The 27,076-nt window shown below is 37.9% G+C and overlaps 1 protein-coding gene across 1 annotated transcript in view; it reads left to right on the plus strand.

The window, feature by feature from the left end:
* Positions 1 to 27,076, plus strand: part of JAZF1 (JAZF zinc finger 1) — a 269,372-nt gene that overhangs the window by 117,182 nt on the left and 125,114 nt on the right. Inside the window, exon 2 of the mRNA XM_054018230.1 lies at positions 14,104 to 14,176. Within this exon, the coding sequence (XP_053874205.1) occupies positions 14,104 to 14,176 (73 nt within the window). The remainder of the gene's footprint in view (positions 1 to 14,103; positions 14,177 to 27,076) is intronic.

The raw sequence follows: 27,076 nt of genomic DNA on the forward strand, positions 1-27,076 counted from the left end.
TGAGACCACCAAATCATTTTACAGCGACACCAAAGAGCTGCCAGATGGTAATGATTTTCAGCTGCTAGTGATATGAGCTGGACTTGAACAGGTAACCTAAAAGTGAAATGCTCTATATCCTCCCCCTCTTACAAATCCACAGAGAGAGAGAGAGAGAGAGAGAGTCTACTATTTCAAGAACCAGTATCGAAGATGCTTAAATTCTAGAAAACCAACATCATCATTTTCAAAGAGCTGGCCACCTTTTGCTAAGCGCTCTACAAACACAGAGACAGATCTTGTCCCTTGATTTCAATGGAGGTATAACAATTTACACCACTTGAAGATCTGTTCTAACTAGCAAAAGGTAGTTGCTGTCCCAATGAATGAATAGTGAAACTTTTTAACAGGTACTGCAGCATGTGTATTTTTTTAATATAGCCTAACTTAAATCAGTTCTTAATTTCTTTGTTTTCTGACAACTAGGGATTTCTTTTAATATGCAACAGTACAGAATGAATAAACCATAAGAGTTTCTATTGGCATCTTTTGCTGCTTAAAAAAAAAATTAAGACCTGGAATTAAGTCACTGGTATATTTATTTATTTATTACAGCAGTAGACTCGGATCTCCAAATTTAATGGGCAATTGTGATGACAGATTTGGAGTTGTGTTTAGCCTCAGGTCTGACATGGTGGTGGTTGTGGTAAAATATGTAGTCAGGCCTACAAAAGGGTTAGGTCCACTAAAAGATGATTGGAGTACATTCCTCTCTGGCTATGAATGAGAGTAATATGTGTGCAGTGATTGGAAACTTGCATATAGCATGTCTAAGTGAGCTTGCTGACCAAACTGGCATTGGCATCCACAGATCCAGCTTGGTTTACACAAAGTTTTCTTTGTTCCCTACCTTCTCATATTACAATCACCATCTTTCTGGATGGGACTTCTCCAGAGTACATCTATACAGTTCCTACATTGGCTGGAGGGGTTGGTATGGCATGATGCAAGGCTCTCCTCACAGGAGCATGCTGAGTTCACAGCACTTCTACCCCCTGCTAGTGAGAAATCAGGACTAGGAATCCAATCTGAGCTTCCAGCAAGACCATGCAGAGCACTTACAGTAGGCTAGCTCCCATGTCAACTTTTGTGAGTCAAGAGTAAAGTATGTACTAAGTTTTCTTCCAATGCACTGAAGGCTCTTTTTTTGTTAGTATATGTGTTTGTGTACAGTAAATAATTTCTGTCAATAAGCTTTCTGTTTTTGATTCAGGGCAAGATGGAGAGATTTAACATGTGAAATATTAGCTGACTTTAGCAGTTCATTTTACAGTGCTGCAAGCCAAAATTAGAAGTGGCCTGTTTTCAATGACCGATCAAAATTTAGTGCTATGTTGATAGTCCAAAATGAAGATCTCATGACATTGCAAATGAAATATGTACCACTGAAGTCCAGCTTGCGGTTTAGTTGGCCATGGAGTTGGGATATAATTACATTATTTTAACTCCTGGAGATCATTAATATTTTTGGGAATTAAATCCTCAAACATCAGAACTGTCAAGAGGTATATTTTGAACTTTTACTTAAAATGATATTAAGTTTTATTTATTCCAGACTTTTGAGATATTATTAAAACTAGGCTAGGACAAGCATTTGAATAGTTGAGCAATAATAATTAAAAAACCCAAAGCCTATAAATTTTATATATTTTTTTAATACGAGGACCAACTGTGGTGAAATAATTGCCTGTTTTATGCAAAATTGGTGAGGACCTTCGTTTTTGGTTTGTATTTTGTTTAAAATGTCCCAGGAATTTCAATGTTTGTTACAAAAATGTAAAAATATGTGAAAATTGGTGCAAAATCTGGGTAAATAGTCACGTTAATATTGGGGGATGGGAAGATGAAAAAAAGAAGCAAACAGAGAAAAGTAAAAGTATTGCAAGTAAAAGCAGTTTATGCTGTGGTATTTCATGAACTGTGTATTAACAGAACATACACAGGCATGCACACACGTGCATATGTGATGTATCTTCCACTATATTGCCTTACCTTAACAGTCTCACATATACACTTAAACTAATTTATTGTTAACATAAACACGTCTACCTAATGTAATGTATTTCATTTGTTTAACAAAATTGGTATTTTCATGTACTTGAGTGGTCCAAAATTCAGGTGAAAAATCAGTAAAAATCGAATGATAGTTTTTATGTAACCTGGAAAAATTTTGGTAAAAATTGTTAAAAACCAGAAATGGTTTTAAAAATTGTTTTTCCTAGACTGAGAGTCCTGATACTCATTTTAATAACAACTGTTTGATTTATTCTGTGCTCTCCTCTCTCTTTCATGCTTCATTTTAACAACTAAGAAAAACACAAATGATACATGGCAAGAAATTTGTAGATCAAGGATAGAGATGGTCAGAGTTATATGAAAACCATTTTTGGCCCCTGTCCTCCCTCTGGCTCTGCTTGGGTAGACTCCCACTGAATTTTGTGGGGTTCTGCAAGGGTGCAGGGGTCTACCCACACAAATCCGTTGGCAGGACTGGGCTTTGTTTAAGCAGGGCCAGCTGTCCAGTGGTAGCAGAGCAATCTGTCAACAAGACCAGTGCCCAAAACTGATGCTTTGTGTTTGTAAGTTGGAAAGATGCTTGGGCATGGTGTAGAGCCTTAGAAGGTGGGGGAAATGTATGTATGTGGGGATAGGAGAATTGACAGGGTAGGGAAAGTAGAAGTCCTCTGGCCCAGACACCCAGAGAACTTGTCTCCAAATGGGATAAAAAGAGAGGCTTGTGGGTACATATTTGTTTCAGAAGAGAAAGCGAGAAAACTAGATGCAGTTTTATTATGGGATAACACAATAGCCTGAAATTATGTGTTTGACTTCTTAAAAATAATCTGGGAGCTTCATTTTTTTTCATTTTGGGTACATTAGTCTTTATGGCCTGTTTAATCTGTTTGTGTTTATATGTGAAGCTTGGTGATTTTAATAAAAGTAGTTTCCTGCCACACCTATACAAGAATACAGTTGTGGAGTTTGATGCGAGTCCCCAATATAATCTGATATATCAGCATTAATTGGTTGTGTTGCACATTAGATTTAAACCTTTTGAACTCTATATGATTGAATAGGTTTAACCTGTATTTTTTTTTCTTCTTCAAATAAAGTCCCAGCAGATTCATTTTTCTCTTTTTCTGTAAGGACCTTTCCAACTCTGCAGATCTCTTGTCTGTTGACTTGATTAATGAATATTTTACCCACTCATAGTAGCCATTAATTATTGCCTTGTGTTACAGCAATAATTATCGGTTTCAAATAAAAACTAATTAACATAAGTGGAAAATCATCATAGCATATGAAGTGCGCTTGCAGCTAGCTACATCTGAAAGATCATGAGACATCAATATGTGACATATGTATATTTGCAGCTAGTTACCAACAATTACCTTTTATTTGAGTGGAAAATAGTAAGTAAATAGCTTGCAGTATCCTATTATAATAATCTCAGACATGAGATGCTGGGAATATTACTAGGGAGTTGTAGTCATAACATATACTCTTATCTTAACAAATCACAATCACCCCCTGCTATTTTATTAAAGCTTATTTTCCTATGTATTTTACTTTTTAAATTAAAAATTATCATAGGGTTTGTTTTCTTTCTATAAATGAGAGGTGACTCAAGCTCAGTGAGTGTAAACTGGAGCAAATCAAGAGTAAGTAAAGTGGAGTTACTGTACACCAGTGTAGAACCAATGTCCACTACATATAAAGTTTGTGGACCTTCTTAGACATAGGGATTTTCTTCATGATTTGTGTTCTTTTCCATTTATCTAAGATGTGTGTGCATGTGTGTAATTTGTGTATGTATTTATACAGGGTTGTGTGTGTGTATTTATATATATGCACTTGCATACATGTCACCAATCACCACTGTATTTAGATGCTAAGATGTAATAAAAAGAGGGGTGTACTAACCCAAATTAAAGTGACCAACTGCTATTAAATTCTGATAACTCAAATCCCTACTATTCAAATTTCTTGCAAATGTGGAAACAAATCAGTAGCACGATCCCTTGTCCATTAACTCATGGTTAATGACTGGCTAGGAAGGAGTATTGCGGAAAGGGATCTGGGGGTCATAGTGGACCAACAGATAAATATGAGTCAACAGTATAATGCTGTTGCAAAAAAAGTGAACATCATTCTAGGATGTATTAGCAGGAGTGTTGTAAGCAAGACACGAGAAGTAATTCTTCTGCTCTACTCCACGCTGATTAGGCCTCAACTGGAGTATTGTGTCCAGTTCTGGGCGCCACATTTCAGGAAGGATGTGGACAAATTGGAGAAAGCCCAGAGAAGAAGAACAAAAATGATTAAAGGTCTAGAAAACATGACCTATGAGGGACGATTGAAAAAATTGGGTTTGTTTAGTCCGGAAAAGAGAAGACTGAGAGGGGACATAACAGTTTTCAAGTGTGTAAAACGTTGTTACAAGGAGGAAGAAGAAAAATTGTTTTTCTTAATCTCTGAGGATAGGAATGGGAAGCAATGGGCTTAAATTACAGCAAGGGAGGTTTAGGTTGGACATTAGGAAAAAATTCCTAATTGTCAGGGTGGTTAAGCACTGGAATAAATTGCCTAGCGAGGTTGTGGAATCTCCATCATTGGAGATTTTTTAAGAGCAGGTTAGACAAACACCTGTCAGGGATGGTCTAGATAATTAGTCCTGTCGTGAGTGCAGGGGACTGGACTAAGTGACCTCTCAAAGTCTCTTCTATTTCTATGATTCTGTGGTTATCCAAGCATATTTGTTACAGCCTGAGTTCAACTAATGGCATTCTACTGTACTTCAAAATACAAATTAACCCCCAAAGGTTTTTGTGCTGTGGGAGGGAAAGTCCTTTTAACTTGTAAATAGGAAATAAAGAACTCTTTTCATGGCAGCAGAACACCACAGTTATAGGACCAGAAAATGACAGGAAAGTGCATTTTTAAAGCAAACAAATGAAGATGTGACTGAGCTGATAAATGTTTGGGTTGAATCCCACTGTCTTGCCCTTGTTTGTATGTAGTGTTATTTATATATAATAGACAGTGCTGGAAAGTTATGCACACTCTCATTTTTCACTTTAATTGCCTGTTTGAAGATAACATGACAGCTCCAAAGGTTACTTTTAGTTACATTGTTCAAACCCAAAGAGCAATATGGCCAATTATAATTAAGCTAAAAGCATGATCTTGAAAGATTTAAAATAATCATAAAATCCATAATTTTACCTGATGATTTTTTTCATAGTACGTCCAAGTGTTGTCAGCAGCTTAAGAATCACTGTAATGTTTCTGATGTCTGATTTTATTATGTATTGTCACAAATAAATCAAATAGATGTTAACTGATAAAAGATTCATAAATCTTCTGTTTTGTTTTATTTCTTTTATTCTGTTTTTACGTATAAAAATCAGAAAATGCCAAGTGAGCTGGTCAGTTTTGTTGCTGAGCCACCAGTAAGCATGGAATCGTTAACAAGGATTTTGTATTACATTAGCATCTAGAGGCTTCAGTCAGAACTCTATTGTGCTGGGGTCTGTAGAAACATAGTAAGAACATGTCTGAATGGGGACACTCTGGCAAGTTAAGATGAATTAACTAAAGCTGTGAAGTTAACGTAGATTAGTTAAAGGCTTAAGCACATTAAACCCCTACCTCGATGTTCTCGTTCAAAAGTAAAGTGACCTCGGTTTGAGATTGTGGGGTGGCCTACACTTAAAATGTAGGGGGAGTGAAAAATCCACATCCCTGCCCATTGTAGCTATGCCGATTTAACCCCTAGTGTAGGCGCAGTTAAGTCTACGGAAGCTACTGTCACTTGGAGAGGTGGTGTTCCTACAGCAACAGAAAAACCCCTTCTCTTGCTGTAAGCTGTTTCTACACAATGGAGTTACACTGCATAGCTACAGTGGTATGGCTATGTCACTATAGTTCCTGTACTGAAGACATGGGTTAAGCTGAAGCCAACTAAAGCCACTTATTTCAGAATGAGAGCATCCATATAGGAGCTAAATGGGCTTTAACTAAGGTATTTTAACTTCCGAAAATTATTTAATTCATCTTAAAATTTCCATGTAGAGAAGGCTTAGCCAGTCCCTGCCCGAGAGCTTACAGTATAAATAAAAAAAGACAGGCAGAGGGAGGGAGATTGTATTGTTCATTAATTATGCTGTTGATATAAGAATGGATCATAGATTTGCTTCTGCATATGTTCATTGAATTGACATATACCTTTGCAGTATCCATCAAGAAACTATATATTTTCCTATGACACAACAGGGAAGGGTTCTTGTTTCTCAGATGTTGTCACTGTATAAAAAATGTTGACTTTTATTTTGAGCTGAAAAAATTTTTTTTTGGCTTACATTACTTGAAGTAAGCTAGTGTCTAGGGAAGGGTAGTTATAATTAATGAGCTGAGCTGGTTTGTAGCAGCCAGTTTTTAAGGTGAAGTGAAATACCAAGTTAAATACAACAGTCTGATGCTGGGTGGTGTGTAGGTGGTAATATGTGCATGAATGTTCATCAAATGAAGTTAATGGGGAATTTGGGGACCTTTGAGAATCTATAATAGTATGTTGTGCGTTTGTTTTGATTTTATGTTAGGGAGCTGATTTTCATAAGTCCCTAAGTGACTTAGGAGCACAGGTCCCATTGAAAGTCAGTGTTTCCATTATTTAGGTATTTTTGAAAATTGCACCCAGGATTTTTACTTTTTTCTTTTGTAAATATTGGGGAAATGTCCACATTCTCTAAGATTTATTAGAAACAGAGAAATAGTTATTCTAAAAATCCTGAAAATATTTTGTGATTCTGTTGTTGTGAATTTAGTGCTCATGTAATGGGATGGAACGATTGGCTCTGGAGATAAAAGAATCAGTTTTGAAACTTAATATTAGGGGCCAAAATGAGTGGCCTGATTTTTTTTTTCCAAAGACACGCAGTAGATGCATCTCCACTGAAGTCAATAAGAGTTACAGATGATAATCACCTTTGAAAATCGGGCAACTTACTTTGCACCTGAATATGGATTTATGTGCCTCACTTTAGGCACCCAACTTTGATGATCTTTGCTTAAGGTCATCTGCTAATGCAAAACTGGTACAACATAGGCCCTGGCAGTGCAAGCTTTCTCACCACTGGTCTGACAGCATACTCAACCCTGCTGTGGAAAGACTACCTCTATGAAGTGAAAGAATAGTTCAGTCTTCACCACATTCAGCCATTAGTCTTTTTTCTGAGACTATCACAAATAGTACTAGAACTAGTAATAGTTTTGTAATAAGGACACCTGATACCAGGAACTGGATTAAGACTATCAACTCATTTTAAAGGCCTCTTAAAAAGTGTTCAGATAACAATGTAGGCTGGATTTGAACCTGGGATCTAGAGGTGAAAGACTCTGGCTCAGTGGACTGCTGCTATTCAGTTCACTGCTAACAATTGTGTCTAATTCTTTACTGCCTTGCTTTGTGTTAGAAAGGAATGCAAAGTGGGTGTAAAATGCCACCATTGTAATGTAGATAGTGTTTTTCACCCCTCTTACATCAGTGTCAATAATTACAAATGGTAAAAGGCTGTGGAGAATAAAGCCAGTTGTCACTGTGGCTTATTTTTTTAAATATTTTTTATAAACTTTATTAAATTTTCTTATCAAAACTGTTTGATCTTTATCCAGTGTATACCTGATTAAAAACTGACTCTGTATTTTAGAATAGTAAATGGACATAAAATTAGTAACGATAATAGCATTTTTTATTTGGCATTAGTGAAAATTATATTTAAACAATGTGGCAGGGTGAGCTTTTGGATTTTTGTTTGTTTCACTTATTGAAACGAAGTTGCTTCTTGAGTTTTAAAAGAACACCTTAGACTGTGTTTGGGTGTAACATTGGAACTTGGTGCTGTAATCAGTGATTCATTTTTTATAATATGCTCCACTGAAAAAGCTTGGCTTTCTACATCAGCCCATATAAAGATGGTGCAGTATAGTTTATTTACAGTCTTGGAAGACCAGATTAGTTAAATGCTGACACTTCTTGTCTCCTTGCCAGTTTAAAGCATGGCATATTGGCATGAAAAATTTAAGTGTTTACATCCTATTATTTACTGAAGTTGATCATCTCATGACTGTTTTAGTCAATGTTCAAGTTTTAACGGTGGCATAACCAAACAAAGCAGGGTAGCATCTGGGTAGCTGTATGTTTTGTTTTGTTTTAATTAGTGTTATGTTCCATCTCTTATAGCAAAGCTGTGTACAGGCAGAGTAACAATGCAATATGAAGTGAAGTGAAGAAGTTCCCTTGTTAGAACTGTTGATTAGAAAACCTAGTACTGTAGGGGGGATGTGTGAGAGAGAAAGAGAACTGTCGAGTAAAGAGCAGTGCTACAAAAACTGATTATTGCTGGTCTCCTGATGCTATAAAATATTCAGTGATGCATATTGCATTGTGTGAGAGAAAAGAAATAATGAAGGTGGCTTATATATTTTGCAGTTGGGAAGTGAAGCTTTGTTCTACTGGATCTAAAGATGCATCCGAAGAAGTGGGCTGTAGTCCACGAAAGCTTATGCTCTAATAAATTTGTTAGTCTCTAAGGTGCCACAAGTACTCCTGTTCTTCTTTTTGTGGATCTAAAGAGCTTCACTATATAATTTAATGAAAGCAGTAAAATAGTGAGTCATTAGTACCACACACTAATAACTCAGGAAGCAAGTGGTTAAAGTGATACTTGTGCAGACCAACAACTGATCAATTCCTGCAGCTTTTTGTGTGTACTGATTTGTGGATGCTTGCAGTGAGATATATTGAAGATTTGACACCTGCAAATACATTTAACTTTATAGGTGTCCCATCGAAAACTGTTTAGGCAACTTTGTACTAAGATTACTAACCTGCAGGTACTTAAGGAAACATTGACAGAGCATTTTTATATAGCCATTATATATATATGGCCATTTATATACATAGAAATATAATTATATTTCTTTTTGAGACTACACAGATCTGTTTTACCATTTGAGCGTGTGTAATATTTTTCCTGTCACACCACAAGTACAATCTATACAGTATCGCAAACACAGGTATCCGAACTATTAATTTAACTTTGGGCAATATATATGTTGGTTATTCAAATGGATGATATTTAGAAAACAATGTGAAATATCTGTGTGAATGTCTTTGGGAAGAGAGAGTGAAAGAGAGCAGGGGACTTGGAGTCAGGGCTTATGGCTTTGATGCCAGGCATTGCCACTAACTTGCTCTTTAATCTTGAGTAGGACAGTTAATCTCTTTGTACCTCAGTTTATCCAGCTGTAAAATGTGTATAATAATTCACAGCTGACTTAGGTAAAAAATAGTTTTTAATTAATAATTACTACTAAATAATAGCATATATTCATTATATGCACCAAAGTCTGCTAGTGCCATCCACTAAATGGATAGAAATATAAAATAAAATAGACACTATCTGTAGTTAAAGCAGGGCACAATAACAAAGAGCACACTAAAAGTCAGAGGGAATAGGGGAAGTAACTACAAGGTTTAGTAGAGTAAAAATTCATGGGATACCTTAGGTTTGTCATGTGCAAATGTTGACTGGTGTTTATACACATCTATATAATGTTTTTTATTTTATCTCATTCAATAACTGCATTGACAATTTTAGGGGGGAATGAGAAATTGGTGGGAAAGTGGGAGGAGAGAAAGGGAGATAAAGAAATGAAAATGAGATGTGTGAAGGGAGCATGAGAGGAAGGGATGTTGAAGGGAAAGGGTACTGGTATGGGCATGGAGAGGAAGTTGGGCAAGGAATGAGTAAATAGCTAATAGGGTTCAAGACTATGGGCTTGTCTTCACTACCGGGGTATGTCGACCTAAGTTACGCTACTCCAGCTACATGAATAACGTAGCTGGAGTTGATGTATCTTAGGTCGACTTACCCCCGTGTCTTCACTGTGCTGCCTGGATGGGAGACGTTCTCTGGTCGACTTACCTTACTCCTCTCTGAAAGGTGGAGTACGGTGGTCGACTGGAGACTCTGCTGTTGATTTAGCGGGTCTTCACTAGACCCGCTAAATCGACACCCACTGCATTGATTGGAGCAATGTCGATCTCCCCAGTAGTGAAGACCAGCCCTATGACAAGACCAGCCCTATGACATAATAGTGCTTACCACAACTGCATGTGGTGATTCTTTGTCTGGGCAGTGGGAAAATCAGAACAGGGCTCCTTTCATGATCCCTGCTGCATTACAAGGCAGAGGAAAGCGGGACAGACTTACCTGAGTGGAGCCCAAAGGAGAACAAGGCGTGACCAGACAAGGTGCGGGCACCAACTCACCGTGGGAGGATATTTATATCCAATGTACTCTAGAGGGATCTCTCTCTCATCAATCAGCAGCACCCTCCCAACCATGGGATTAAGTAGGACTGGATTTTGAGATCTGCTGTGGTCTTGCACTAGTCTCCTTTTTTCTTTAGGGCTGATAAGGCATTTGTCCTTCACTGCTAGACTGGCTGAGGCGGGGTAGGTTTTTTCACAGGTCAGGGACCTGGTGAGGTAGATAAGGAGGTTAGGTCAAGATGTTGCAACTTAGTGAATATCAAGTGTGGCAGGTACCCTTTGTGGCTACTCATTACAGAGGGATACAGTTCCCTGATAAACAGGAGTTGGAAGTGGATTTAGGGGAGGCATCCCCTAAGGAAGCTGGAAGAAGGGGGTTGGGGTTCCTAACATCTGGTACAGCAGGGAGACAGTCCTCCCTCCCTGTTTTTCCCATCCCTCTGAACCTGCATACGAGGGGAGAACGGTGGGGTCTCAGCAATGGGCTGGCTGTGCCCAGGTTGGGAAAGGAGAGGGTGGATGGCAGCCCTCCCCAAATAAATGGAAGCAGTTAAGAACCTGCACCATATGATTTATTGCCGAGTATTCCCCAGATATGTTAAGTGAAAAAAATTGCAGCCTTATTCAACTACTCCCATTGTGTCTTGTCTTGTCTTCCCATGTTGCTGGAACAAAGGCAGGAGAGGTGGGAAAATAGTTAGTTGTAGTCTTGCAGAACCAGTACTGTGAGGCTGGAGTGAAAGCTGTTCGGAGGAGTGAAACAGAGAAGAAATTAGCCAAAAGCTCAGAAGACAGCAGCAACAGCTTCTGCTGTTCCCACAGCTTCACCCTCCTTTAAAGCTTTAAAGCTCCACCCCAAAAGCCAATGAATAATTGTGCTTGGAGAGTCTCTGATAAGACGTGCTAAGTGCAAGTAAGTTACATTATTATAGGTACAAATAAATATTTAGAAAAGCAAATGTGGTTTTCATTCGTCTAGTGGAAAACATTTTTGGAATTTTAAATTTGAAAGTGAATTTCAGCTTGAGCATCTTTACTACCCTTTTGTGTTTTCTTTCTGCATACATTCAAGGTCTCAAGCTTTAGAAGTGCAAATGCAAAAGCAGTTTTTAAACTAATTACCAATTTCACAATATATATCATTTGCTTTTTTGGTGAGTTATGTATGTCATCCAACCAGAGAACAGAAGGAATATCCCATGACTTGTATAGCTGCCCAACACAGCACTCTGTGTGAAGTGTATTTACCAAATGATTAGCAAACCAAAAATCATTCACTGAGGACATTTTGAAATCAATTTGATACTATAATAATATGACCTTTGCTACCTGTTCCTAGACCATTTATGAATAGAAGCTCTGTGTAGCTCGAAAGCTTGACTGTTTCACCACCAGAAGTTGATCCAATAAAAGATGCTACAAGAATGCTACAGACAGTGATCTGAGGGTTCAGTTTTGATCTGTCCTGTGCGCAGATGCTAGGTAAACAGTTTCCCATACTCTGTTCTGACATATCAAGATGAATGTCATGTGGGCTTTCTTATCTCCAGTCAGTGCTAGGAGGAGCTGCTCCCATAAAGCAAATAGGTGGTGGACACTCCACAATAAAGTTTTTCCCTTAGCCCCTCTCTCCCACGTACACATGTAATGCTCTGACTCAAACCAGCCCCAAAGTCGCCTCATTCAGTCACAGAAACTGTTCATTGTTGATGAAGGTTAATCCAAGTTAAGAACTGGATTAGGGAAGCTGCAGTCATTTAGCCACAGATGCCTAAACTTGGGTTGAAGCAGTTTTAGGATGACCCCGACGGGGGATAATGCTCTGCAGACATTCTGCATGAAGGCAGTCCCATGGTAGACCTTGAACCACAAAGATGTAAATCTAACAGAGTTCATCATGACGCAGGTTGTGTGCTTGGCTTGCTAAATGAATGGCAGTCTCACAGTAATGCAAAGGCACATAAAAGAGATCTTTTTGTGTTTGAGCCTGCCATTCCTGGTTGAGTGGAGCATAAAGATAACATAGTGACAAATCAGTTATCTCATATCTTCAGTTAGAGCAGTCCAGCACACTGTGTGTTGGTGATCGCTGTAATCTCTGTAGTCTGCAACTGCTTTTCAGACATAAGAAAAGGTCTGTTTCCTGTTAAAAGTAATTGGCTATGGGTTGTTGATCTGCTTGACACTATGTATGTATATGTGACTGTTCTCTGAACCTGCTCAATCAAATATATTGTCATTGTAAGTTTCCATCTCTGTATGGGCGTGGTGGTGAAGTATGTTGTCAAACTTAGAGTCTGAGTTGCCATGGAACAAATCTGGGTGGCCGGGGGAAGTCTTTTTGAATTATTCTTAAGCTTTATGGCAGCCCAGGAGTGACTGCACTCATTAAACAAAATGTTAATTGACTAGAAACGAGAGTTGAATCATCTTGTACTCCTCAGTCAAAAACTGCTATTCCTTTTGATAGAAGTTTTACCTGAGTAGGGCTAAAGAACTGGGGCCTAAGATTATTACTGGAATGTTTTTAAATAGAATACAGATGCTGCTGACTAGCTCAAAAGTACATATGACATTATTAGGGAAATGAACTTTTGAAAAATAACATGGCTTAAAGTTGTGTGGAGAAAATAGGTTCAGTTTAGAATATTGCAAGCGTGTGTTGACAATATTCTTTGCAGTGAGAAATGAAAGATGGATACCAGCAGTACTATAGAGAGCTATTTAGTAAAACAGTCTGCATTCTTCATAGTTAGGAAACATAAGTTGTCCATAGAATTGCTGTTAAAGACATACATACAGTTTGTGATGATGACAGCATAGTAACGTTCATATGCATGATACACCTTTTTGTGCTAGAAGCTTTTTAAAACCTTTCTTGTTTTTAATTTCTAAAGGGGCTCTATTGGAACACGAGGCCACACTCCATTTTTAAAATCAAGATTATCCTATTTTTTTTTTAAAAGTACTTTTTTGTTTTTTAAAAATGTGTGTGCTCTTTCTTCTCCTTTTCAGCAACATGGACTAAGACTGCTTCTTTGTTTAGATAAAAGCAAAGTTGAATTGAACAAGACTAGTGCATAAAACCAGGTACAGTTCATTCTTGAACTGTAAAGTCAGTGTTAGTGGGAATTGACGAATGCTTGCTTCTGTGCTTCTGAAGGGCAATCCTCTGCTGGGCATATATTTTGCTACATGTGTATTTTCATGTGCATTTCTGATTGAGAGAGTTAGAAAATAACACACCTAGGGTAGGAGAAGAAGCAGAATTTGTGTGTGCAGAGGTAAATAGGTGATGAACCTCAACAGTTAGCTGTTTGTGAAAACTGCTCCCTTTGTAAAGTGTCACAGTTTGGTTGATCAACTTTAGAAATGTCTTAAAAGAAATCTTTAATTCTTGACTCTATTTCATTTTTAACAGTGTAAACCATGGAAACGATGCCAACATTGTTACTGTAAGCAATGAAAACTAATATTTATGAGAGGGATTATGAAGTTTGTATGACAGATGGAAATTATATCACTGTTGATGTTTGGAATTCCATTGAAAAGTAATGCAATATCTTGTTGTTTATGAATGAATGAACAAATGATTGTGCTGCACTGAGCTTATTCTAAGAAGGGGTTTAGCTACGGTGCTTGACATTTTTCTTCAGATATGTTGCTTATAGACTCCTATATTTCAGTGCAAATATAGCAAATTCATACTTGTATTTTTATTACAGATACAGACCCACGTGTGTTAGAGAAACAAGAACTACAGCAGCCAACATATGTTGCTCTTAGTTACATTAACAGGTAAGCATTTTTTTCAGTTGTAAATATGACCCCCTATGGTTTGCCCTGACTGTCAGCAATATATGTGCATACTATATATACCAGAACAGTGCACATACCTACACACTTCTTACTTTATTTACAATTTTATACTGCATGTTTGCTAACTTCTGAAAATATTTACATAGTTTACTGGATGTCTGATCATCTTGATACCTTGGGCTGAGAATTAAACCTTTTATGTTGAGACCAATATTGTACAAAACAAGTGTTTTAAAATATTCTGTGTTAAAATGTCTATAACAGAATATATTTGGTTTAATCAAAATGACTAGTTGGAGATGGTTGCAAACTGGTATGCTTTTTTAAAAAAATCTATAATGTCACTTCATTTGCAGCTGTCAAGAGAAGCCTTTTTAAAGCTAGCATGTATTTGGCATGTCGGCTAGCATAAGTCTTGGTAAAGACACACCATTTCTATGAGAAAATGTAGTGAACATGTAGAAACTAAAAGCAGTGGAGGTAAAAGGGTCCTACCAATTAATGGACTAATACTGCAGTTTGAGCCAGACATGCAAACCACTGAGCCCATAAGGAGCCTTTTTGATTTCAGAAATTTTCTCTTCAGGGGTAAGGGTCTGCCTGCATGTGTAGAATCAGGGCGTGATTATCAGCTTTTGTAATTACATGACTGAAGTCTAATTTATATGGGTGAATTATTAAACAGTTCTCTGTGAGGTGTTGTTATTTAGGAGTGTGTCTACACGGCTGTAATTCCCAGTTAGAATAGACATGTATGCACTAGCTCTGCTCCAGCTAGTGCACTAAAAATAGCAGTGTGGCTGTAGTGGCACGGGCAGTGGCTTGGGCTAGCCACCCACGAATGTACCTAGGATCTTTGACAGGGTTGTACTCGAGTAGCTAACCCATGCTGCTGTGGCCACACTTTTATTTTTAACACATTAGCTTGAGCAGAGTTAGTGCATGGATGTCTACCCAATCTGGGAATTGCACCTTCCAACTGAAGTAGTTACAGCAAGGGACTAGGAGTCAAGTATTTTGTATTCCTTTCCCGTTTCTCCCACTGATTTGTGTCTAGACCTTATGCAAATCATTAAATCATGTTACCTCTCTGACTTGATTTTCCCATCAATAAAATGGATATGTTGTAATAGTTCCTAATTCTCCAAGGTGTTGTGAGATCTACTTAAAGGAACTGAAAGCACTCTGATGTTCTCAAATGAAGAGAAAAAAGAAGAACAGGAGTACTTGTGGCACCTTAGAGACTAACAAATTTATTAGAGCATAAGCTTTCGTGGACTACAGCCCACTTCTTCGGATGCATAGAAGAAGTGGGCTGTAGTCCACGAAAGCTTATGCTCTAATAAATTTGTTAGTCTCTAAGGTGCCACAAGTACTCCTGTTCTTCTTTTTGCGGATACAGACTAACACGGCTGTTACTCTGAAACTTGTCAAATGAAGAGTACTATGTATAACATGTGCAAAGTTTTGTTGTTGTTTACTATTAGTATGTGCTTTCTCTACAGTCTCTTTTTAGGAGATAGTAAGTGGGGAAGGCCTGAAATGAGCCACTTTATTTTCATTCTCTTTAAAAGGCTCCAGGCTTTTTAATCACTTGATCATCATTCATTTCGTTTTGTCAATAATTTGGAATTATTAAAAATAAATATTTTGCAAGATTCTGGGCATTGAGGTATGGATTTACTTTTGTAATCTTGTTGCTTCCTGGAAAGAGTCACTCACTAAAGTGCACTTGTGAAATTTCAAAGCAGTAAAGGGAGCGTCCTGGCTAAAACTCTATTTAGTGCTTTGAAAATTTACCTCAACCAGTGTCTCTCCCTTTTTAAAGTCTGGCCTGAGTCACCAGATGCATTACATTTAAGACCCGAAGTTGCTGAGAAGTTAAAAATTATTTATCTAGCTAATAAAGCTCTTGCTTTTAAATTGTTGAATGAGAGCGCAGTTGTGATCCTCGGTATGTGCCAATGCAGGAGAATTAGATGGCTAGCTGTATCTCAGATCACAGCCTCACCTCACCTCCCTCTCTTCACCCTATTCAAGTGGACAGGGCATGAGTGGGGAGCAGATGGAGCCTTGACTTTCTCTCCCTGTCCTTGATGTGCCAGACAGCTCAGCTGAGCCAGAGCAGAGTCAAGTAGTCTGTGCAAGGCAGAGAGCTGGCGCAGATTACTTCTCCCCTGAGAGCAGGGTGAACCAGGAGCCATATTGTGAGAGAGAGATCTGGTCTGCTCCCAAGGCAGTACAACTAAGCAATGCTCCTTATTTAGGGATTTTTAGTAAGGCCACAATTTAGCCCTAACTAAACATACATGAAGTATCACACACAATGTGGCATTCTTCATTTAAAACAGGTTTCCCCATTTTGGGTAAATCAGCATGCTGCTGTTTTGGGGATGTTTGGGTTTCTTTTATAGAAAATTCAATGATTCTTGGGATTTTTTTTCTTTTCCAGTCACTTGGGAGATATGTATTTGAGACATGTACTATATGGGATTATCTGTATCGATAGATAGGATGCCAGTTTCTATCTCCATCTATGCTCTGTGGCAGCTGAGATACGAATCTGAGTCTGTCACTGCTCTCAACCTCATAAGGCTGGGCAGACTGAACCTAGATCTCAGTGCAAAGTACTGACAATAGACTGCAATACCAAGCCACTGAGTTTAAACTTGCCTAAATTATAAGTGAAATAAGTGTGTTGGTCCCATCTTAGTTTTTGTTGTTGGATTTTCCCTCCCCCTCTTCCCCTCCTCCCCCCAACATCTAAAATCCATCATACACCTTGGGATAGTTTCTGCTCCAGAGGAGGGATGACAGTGGAATAATGGGGAAAGTATATGAAAGTAAGCACTGGAGTGCGTTTTAGTGAGTGACTATTTTACCCGACAAAAGAAGATACATATGGTTGATAATAGTTGGCATTGGCGTGATTTCCTCTATGACAAAGGGATGCCACTAACTTCAAAAACGTTTGTATGATGTATTTTTGTGTACTATTAACATAAATTTAGAGAGAGATTTTTATTCCCCTCTCGCCCAGTTTGTTTGTTTCGTACATAAGTCTTTGGGTGAGAGAGGCATTTAAAAATTAGGAAAAGGTTATTGTAAAATCACAGAAATTGCCAATGGTATTTTCAGGATCATATCTAATATTAGAAACTACTTTAAATTCAAATTTTCTAAATTTCAAATTGATTGTCTCCCTTTTAAATTGTGTGTGATTGAAGCTGTCTAGTTAGTGGTTATTTTGCCCAAATGTTTCACTTGCAACATCATTTTGTAGAACAAAGATTAATTGCTTCAGTAATTAACTTTTGTGCATATAGACCTTATTTGATTTTTTTTATTTCAAGCCAACCTGCTGCCATTTAATTTTTTTGAATTTTTTTAAGCAATGGTTTCATTGAACCACCTGCTCTATGCAGCTCAAGGGAACAGCTGTATCCATTACACTAAAAAGACAGGCATTCTATTTCCAATCTACGTATGCCAGAGCTGGGTTCTGCTTTGTTATCCAAGGCTAGGAACTCAGATTTTGTATCCTATTACATGTCATAAGCATGTTGCATACTGTTCAATATCAAACACCAGTTACTCAATGGTGGTTGATATTGAACAGTATGCAACATGCTTTTATGGTTGCAAAGTGGAACAGAACTTAGACTGGTTCCTGCTGTGAGCTCCAGACCTTAAAACAATCTTCCTCTGCAGGTTTGGATGCTCAATGTGTTCTGTGTGGGCCATGCATTCTCATGGAGCCTGAGAAAATAAGAATTCTTAATGCTGTGGGGTTGCCAAAACTGTATTATAAAATCAGTACATTTTGAGTGCATAGGGGCAAGAAGAAAGGATGGTGAGAAGTCACTCATGTGTAGGCTACATTGTCTACTGATAGGACACATTATGTGATGAGCAGCACAAATATAACTACAGCCTACATTTTGGATATTTGTATGATGTCTTGCGTGGCTGCTGTAATAACATTAAAATGGTAGCAGAAGTGGAGAGCAGAGGAAAAAGGGTTACTAAAACATGGGTTTTTTTACTTTAGATCACTCTTCCCTATTCTCTTCCTCCTCCACCTCCACCTCCGATCCCTGATATTATTTTTTCAGGAATATAGGTGGTAGAACGTTTTATGTTCCCGTAAAGCTGTCCTGCAGCGGCTCAAGAGCACAAGTACCAAACTCAGGGCAGACTGTTAAGAACCAGGGCACAAACCCCAAAGTGTTTGTGAGTTCTAGACTTAGGCCTGGTCTACAATGGGGGGGGATCGACCGAAGGTACGCAACTTCAGCTACGAGAATAGCATAGCTGAAGTCGACGTATCTTAGTTCGACTTACCTCGCGTCCTCACGGCGCGGGGTCGATTGCCGCAGCTCCCCTGTCGACTTTGCTTCCACCTCGGGCTGAGCTGGAGTTCAGCAGTCGACGGGAGAGTGATTGGGGATCAATTTATTGCATCTACACTACTCGTGATAAATCGATCCCCGATAGATAGATTGCTACCTGCCGATCCGGTGGGTAGTGTAGACGTATCCTTAGATTTCACTAACTAATTATCAAGTGTAAACTTCTCAGGCACTGTAGCAGCTTTAACACAGAGTTGCAGACAGTGACCTTGGGTATTCCAATCTGTTTTGCCATCCAGGTGAGCCTACCTTTGTGATAGATGGTCCCTTACACCAAGTATTGTAGCAATATTCAGTTTATTCCCAGTTCCAAAGGGCCAGTCACTTACCACAGGTCAATTGCACTTTAGATCTCACACCAAAGACAACATTTGTAGCCAATCCTATAATATAGTATCTAAAGATTTATTATATTAGAATAGGAAACGAGAGATTTATTTACAGGATTAGAGCAGGTAAACATATATACACACAAATTAGTTCCAATCTTAAATTTTGAAAAGTAATAGAAGCTTCTATAATAAATAAGCTCTATGTGGCCTTCAGGGCTAATCCAGGCTAAACACTTGGGATCTTTTGCTTATGCCTAGTAATCCTTGTCCCCATAGTCCAAGCTGCATACAGTTCCAGTTCCTTCTTGTAAGGTGTTTTTATTCCCTTCCCTCCCTTGAGCTCTGAGCTGCAAACTTGGCTGATGGAAGAAATTCACTTGCATGACTCATTTTCATGGGGGGAGGAGGCGGAAAGAGCAATCAACAAAGTCTTTTGTTCCTCAATAATTTGTTTGGTGTTGATGGGTCTTTCCTGTTGTGCATGAGATAATAGCTTCTGTTGGAGACCAGCATTCCACACTAGGTAATGTCTCTCTCCTGTCTGGTGAGTTACAGAGCCTTACAATACAAACGCTCAAATATTATCATATAATATAGGATACCGATATTATAAGCGATATTAATGCATGCAGCAACTTACAAACATGCCATAAACTCTAAACACATTCTTATAATTCTAATATCCATTTTAACAGTGCTAACACACAGGTGAGCCAGACTGGTTCCAGCTATGTATGTGGCAATTGAGTCATGGGGACCTTGGCATGAGCTGGCATTTGGTCTGCCAGCATCACAGCTCCCTTAAGTTCTAATGCAGCTCCCAAATTATGGTCATCTCAATCATTGAGGCTCAGGTCTCATCTCTGCAGGAGATCTGCTGCAATTACAGCTGTCAGCCACGGATGTACTAGTGCACAAGAGTAGGCTAATTAAAATTCTATTTGCACTGGTGGAGTTTTCCTTTGCTTGAAAGCAGGATAAGCTTCTCCAGTGCAAATCTCAGTTTGCAGAGGTTTACACTGTCTAGAGGTTTGCACCAGTAACTGACTAAAATTGCAGCAAATTCGTAGTATAGACGAGGCATAAGTGAATGCCCTTTTTAACATAATCCACCAATATTGATGATCGTTTCCTGATTGCATTGCCCTTTACTCTCAGAAGTCAAGATAGGAGTCAATAAGATACAATACTCCCAGAGCTGATGCATCCATTCCATAATTACAGAGACAGCAGATTGCAAGGTAGTCAGAAATGTATAGCTATAATCCTGGTGCCATCCAGAAAGAGATTTCAGTTCAGTAATCCTTCAGGGGTAGTTTTTCAGAATGCTGAGCTGCAACATCTGCTACTCCTTAGAGATCTTTCTTTTGTGCAGGTTAACAAGAGGGGCTCAAGGCACCTATTTGTCTTATTTCATTTAGATGTGAAGATCAGTGGCAGTAATCTACATGATTTGTCACTTTTCTCTTGTGCGCTGCACCTTGGAGTTAATTAACATGGTTATGAATCTAGCTCAGTCTATTATTTGAACATTCTCACCTACATGACACTCATTTATGTTTCTGAGACTGTTGGCCTGGGACTTGAGTAGAGACACTTCTTAACTCTGTCATATTATAGTACCGCATAATGTACTGTGCTTGAAGAATACTATCAAGGTTTTTAGGCCTAACACAGGGGTAGGCAACTATGGCACACGTGCCGAAGGCGGCACGCGAGCTGATTTTCAGTGGCACTCACACTGCCTGGGTCCTGGCCACCAGACCAGGGGGCTCTGCATTTTAATTTAATTTTAAATGAAGCTTCTTAAACATTTTAAAAACCTTATTTACTTTACATACAACAACAGTTTTGTTCTATATTATAGACTTATAGAAAGAGACCTTCTAAAAACGTTAAAATGTATTTCTGGCACGCGAAACCATAAATTAGAGTGAATAAATGAAGACTCGGCACACTGCTTCTGAAAGGTTGCTGACCCCTGGCCTAACATATTACCAATTTTTCTAATAGGAAAGATCCTCCAGTGCCTGTTTATGCCAAGAAAGATGTTTGATATCAGGCATTACTGAGTACAAATTGTTGACCCAAAACCAAAAACCCTGTGTCTCAATTTCAAATGCATCTTTTCAAATCCACTTTATTTTTAAATTATCATTATTGATAATATAAAAAGGCAATCACTAGGGAAAATATTTTCATTGTTCTAAGAATGCAATATTAATAATTGTGTGGATATTTTTAAAAAAATGAACAGTTGATGCCAAGACCTAATTATAATGGAATATTTCCCCTACTGAAATGTATACAATAAGTAGGGGGCTAGAAGTTCACTAAAGGCTTGAAAATAAATCAGAAATACTTGCCACAATGACTGATGTTTTATAAGTGACCACTCAGAAATACCAGGTGTGAGGTCAGTCTAACGAGACAATTCAATTAACAGTAGGATACCAAGGGAGGAAAAATAACTTTTGTAGCGGTAATGAGAGCGGCCCATTTCAAACAGTCGACAAGAAGGTGTGAGTAACAGTAGGGGGAAATTAGTATGGGGGAAATTAGGTTTAGGTTTTGTAATGACCCAACCACTCCAAGTCTTTATTCAGGCCTATTTTGATGGTGTCCAGTTTGCAAATTAATTCCAGTTCTGCAGTTTCACGTTGGAGTCTGTTTTTGAAGTTTTTTTGTTGAAGAATTGCTACTTTTAGGTCTGTTATTGAGTGACCAGAGAGATTGAAGTGTTCCCTGATGGTGTGGCTGACGTGGTTAGGTCCTATGATGGTGTCCCTTGAATAGATATGTGGACAGAGTTGGCACCGGAGTTTGTAGCAGGGTTTGGGTCCTGGGTTGGTGTTTTTGTTATGTGGTGTGTAGTTGCTGGTGAGTATTTGCTTCAGGTTGGGGGACTGTCTGTAAGCCAAGACTGGCCTGTCTCCCAAGATATGTGAGAGTAAGGGATCGTCCTTCAGGATAGGTTGTAGATCTTTGATGATACACAGGAGAAGTTTTAGTTGGGGGCTGTAGGTAATGGCTAGTGGCGTTCTGTTACTTTCTTTGTTGGGCCTGTCTTGTAGTAGGTGACTTCTGGGTACCCTTCTGGCTCTGTCAATCTGTTTCTTCACTTTACCAGGAGGGTATTGTAGCTTTAAGAACGCTTGATAGAGATCCTGTAGGTGTTTGCCTCTGTCTGAGGGATCAGAGCAAATGCGGTTGTATCTTAGAGCTTGGCTGTAGACAATGGATCATGTGATGTGGTCTGGTTGAAAGCTGGAGGCATGTAGGTAAGTATAGCGGTCAGTAGGTTTCCGGTATAGGATTTCAACAATTTTCACCCCACCATCAACCTCAGCCTGGACCAGTCCACACAAGAGGTCCACTTCCTAGACACTACAGTGCTAATAAGTGATAGTCACATAAACACCACCCTATACTGGGGGAGGATACCAAAGGAGTTATTTTTCCTCCCTTGGTATCCTACTGTTAACTGAGTTGTCTCATTAGACTGACCTCACACTTGGTAAGGCAACTCCCATCTTTTCATGTATTTATACCTGCTCCTGTATTTTCCACGCCATGCATCTGATGAAGTGGGTTCTAGCCCACGAAAGCTTATGCCCAAATAAATTTGTTAGTCTCTATGGTGCCACAAGGACTCCTCGTTGTTTTTGCTGATACAGACTAAACGACTACCACTCTGAAACCACTCGGAAATAGATAAATAGATAAACTTATTGGCTATAAACTGTTAAAATCATATTTTATTTATTAAGATATATTATCTTTTCCTACATAATTTATTAGTTGTAGCTATTAAAAACAGTGTAGATTAATCTGTTGCAAAAAAGAAGAGTAAAAACTGACTTTAAGACTGCATTCAAGAACTATATCCAAAATAATGCCTATAAAACTGCAAGGGAAAAAATTAAGATTAATTGTATAATACACTGATTTTTGTAACTCAGAAATACTGTAAGAATGTTTTAATTCTTGTGTATAAACATTTTTTTAACATAGTCTAAACTATTCTAATTGTTTGTCTAATATGGTCCAAAGATACAATCTATTGCTGAGAAAACAGAATTTGCAGTGTCTTTGGCACTGACTTATACACTCTTTTCTCAGCAGCAAGCTGCAGCTTTGGACCATAGGAGGTTTCATCTGAAGATATATTAGCCACTGCTGCACATGCTAGTATGTTTTTGCTTTCTCTGTGTGTCTCCTGTTCATATTATGTCTTTTTATTACCTTTCATATATGTTCACTGTTTTGCCTCTAAAATAGATTGGCCACAGCTCAAGATAAGGTCAGGAAATATTCAAGTCATATATATCAGACCCCAATGAAGAATGCAAGCTACAATGTCATCTGTTGCCTCAGGCTGCTAGCAGATTCACAAATAGATTTCCTGATACATTTGATGATCAGCCTGCACTGTTAGTTCCTTGACTATTGTGGCAAGGTTAAAGACTTTGCATACCATATTTTGTTGGTCTGCTGTATCAGGAGGCCTTGTTTTCTTCAGGGTAATGTTCTTTTTACGGTCTGATATTCATAAATTAGGACTACGTTCAGCAACGGTACTTTACCATCTCAATATAATTAAAATAGCTTGTATCATTGATATAAATGCATTTCCATAGCAAAAACAGTTATTTCAAATGTTGAAAAATAACATTACAGTGATAAATATCCCCAAGAGGAGGAGGAGGAGTGGTGGTGATGGTGATGATGATAATGATGTATGAAATATATTTATCCCAAGTCATAGGTTTCCTTTCAAAGCTTGGAGGGCAGGGGGAGAGAAATCCAGTGTTATGGAATCAATTATATAGAATTCCTTCAATCTTTTAAACTTCTAAACAGTCTAATCCTTTCTCCCCTTCCTGCCAGCAGGTTAATTTCGTAACCCTGATAGATTGTCATTCTGCTGAATCATAGGCAAAAAGAAAGAGAGCATACACATAATTTTAATCAGTTTATTTTGTTTCCCTCTCTCTCAAAAACAGTACTTGGGTTTTTCCAGGTCATGATTCAAAAATGACTTTTCACAAGATTGTGAAAATAGCATTTGCTAAGGGCCAGATCTTGAAGTGATTATTTAGCTTTCATTCAGTTTTTACTCGGTCCGTTTTACTCGTTTTTTCCTAAAAGGCTAAGCAAAAGCTGAGTGAAGATCTCAGAATTTGACTAAAAATGTGGTATATAGTAAAGTGTATGAATTTTTGCAATAGTCCTTCTTTTGTTCAGCAGTTCCCAAGATCAAAAAGCAGCTGCCAGTCTTGTTTCTCCTGAAAATTGATAGATGTAGCAATAATATTTTTAAAGGAATAAATTTATCTGATTTTACACTTCGTTAGGAGATTAGATATGTAAACTAATAGTTATTTTAATAGGTTTCTTTTTATTCAAATGAAAATTGAAAATATTGGCCTTTTTTGCATGGAGTATAGATATTACTGAAATAAAAGTTTATGTTTATACTTGACACTTGTGTGTAACATTTTGAAATAGAATTCTAAATCAATTACAACCTGGCATTGAATATTGGTTATATCAAACTTAAATACAGGCTCCTGTGTTAAGAAAAGTGATGTCTGTTATTTCCATTCACATAGCATTAGTTCGCGCAAATTTGATTGGCATCGGACTAGCACTGATTATTTACATCCTTTAATATTTAAAGGCCAGATTAGGGCCTTTTGAAAATTGCACTAAGACAAATACTGAACCTTGTTTTTCTCCCTCCAAAAAACACTTTCCCTATTGGCCCTTTTTGGTCATTCTTGGCAATAAAACCAAGAGCTGAACATGTATAGTGACTGAACAACCTACTTTTCCCTAGAAATGATCTTTCCATGTAAGCAATGGGGAATTTTGGCAGGGCAATGTGGGGAAGTTTACAATGCCACTTTGCATGATGAATCAGCAATTGTTCTATGTTTGAATGAATAAAGGGCTTCAGCATCCAGGTTGGTCACTCCAATACCTTTGGCCAACAGTATTCATGTAACTTTTTTTTTTTTAATAAACAATGAATATTGAAATAAAAGGACATTGCTGAGAAGGCCCATGTTTTGCAAAAATGATATAGAAGCACTTTACTAATAGTTTCTTGGTCAAGGCACTGGACTGGGAGTCAGAAGATCTAGGTTTATTTCCTGGCCCTGCCTATATGGTATAGTGTGATCTTTGGCAATAGCTGGGTACATTGAAAACAATGGAAAGAGTTCTGGTGACTTCAGTGGACGCTGGATCAGGTCCATCATTTTTCTGGCCCTCAGTTCCTTATCTCTCAAATGGGGATAATAATACTTCCTTACTTCATAGAATTGTGAGGATTAACTCATTAATGTTTGTGAGCTGCTTGGATACTGTGATGATAAGGGCCATATAAATAGTTGGAGGGACTGTCATAACAAAACAACATTTGAGTTTTAAACATCCACTCCTTTGCATGAGGCACCAGAATTCAGTGGAATCAAAATTTTTGTTCCTAAAAAGCATAAATGATGACACTAGCACGAAATCACTCTCCTTTGACACCTATTATCAATTTGAAGCTGAATGATTACAGACTTCGTAGTCCTCTCTGGGGTTTTATATATAAAAAACTATGGGTTACTCTTGCTTTGGTGCCTCAAAATGTGGAGTAATTCTTAGCTAACTTGATGCTATTGCCTCTATCAATAAGAAGACATTGTTGCTGAGATTTTAATCTTTATTCTTCCATGTACGTTGAGGAAATGAAGCAAGGAACAAAGTTAGAAGTCAAATAGAGTTTCTGGTACAGTACTTGGAAACTCATGATCAAATTCTCTCTTTATCGTTGAGGCTGGTGTGGCCAGATTCATCCCCTGAGATAATCGAGGGAACCTCCACAGAAGTTAATAGAAATACCTTGTTTTCATCCAGGACTGAATCTGACTCAGAATTAATAAGGTTAAAATTTGATGATTGGACTATTCAAATGTAAATCTTCTCAGATTCAACCAGACTTCTACCTGAAATCTGTATCTTTATTGGCAAGTCTCTGTTTGGCGCAGGATCCCTGAAATGTATTAACATTAACATTAACATTCTGCCTAAACTTTAAAGAGGCAGAATAGATGGTCAAACATTTCTTCTTGTGTCTTAATCCTGTCCTGTTTCTGAGCCCTGAATGAAAAAGATCAATGAAATATACTTTTAAGATGCAACTACTGATGCATTTCAGCTTTTACCAGCCATACCACAAATGAATTCTTTTAAAAACTGATTCAACCTGAAACTTTACTTATCAATTATAAATTTGACTTTTAATAGGAAAAAGCAAAATTGCCTTTGTTTTATGTGCCATGTTTTAAAGCTCATTTAAAAAATCTTCTCCCTGCCTACTTGCCTCAAAATAATGCACTTTCTCTTAATAATGCTGGTGCCCTGCTTCATAAGAGAGAAAATTGGTGGAAGAGATTTTTCTCTTCATGAATCCTATTCAAATCCTGTATTTATCCATGAGAATATCTCTACAGAAGAATCTGATGCATTTTTGAGTTGCTGTCCCATGTGTTCGGGTTTTTTAAATGTTTGATATGTTTATAGTGGTTAGTACTGCAGTTCTCTTGCCTATTTTTTAAATAAAACTTTCCCTTCTGTAACATAATACTGTCTTATTTGTATTAAATACCATACCTCTGTAAAAGTATGATCATTCTCTCAGAACATTACTCTCACTTGCACTGGAGGAGAAGGTGCATGCAGATGCTTCCAGTAGCTGCTGGATTGAATATTTGTGACAGAATACAGAAACAGATGGATCAAAGTAACATGTCACTTGACAGATAATATTTTTCTGTCTCTATCTTATTTTTATGTTTGTGGTGACTAAGTCGATCATGTGTTTTTATTCATGTAGTCATATCTTTACACTCTGCCATCTGACTTGTTCTGGAGATAGAACAAGACAAACTTCAGATGGTAATTTAAACAAGATGTGCTGAATGAATTTTATTTAGCGCAAGGGGAATGCCTTTGGGTTTGGAAAGATTTATGCAGTTGGCTTTGTTTTTCTCTCTCTTGTTCTTGCTCTGTCTTTAGCTGTCTTTAAACTAAACAAAATATAAAATGCCCAAGATTTGTAAAATGCGTGGCTCTTTTAT

This window comes from Malaclemys terrapin, chromosome 2 (assembly GCF_027887155.1).
Source record: "Malaclemys terrapin pileata isolate rMalTer1 chromosome 2, rMalTer1.hap1, whole genome shotgun sequence".
Taxonomy (NCBI): Eukaryota; Metazoa; Chordata; order Testudines; family Emydidae; genus Malaclemys; species Malaclemys terrapin.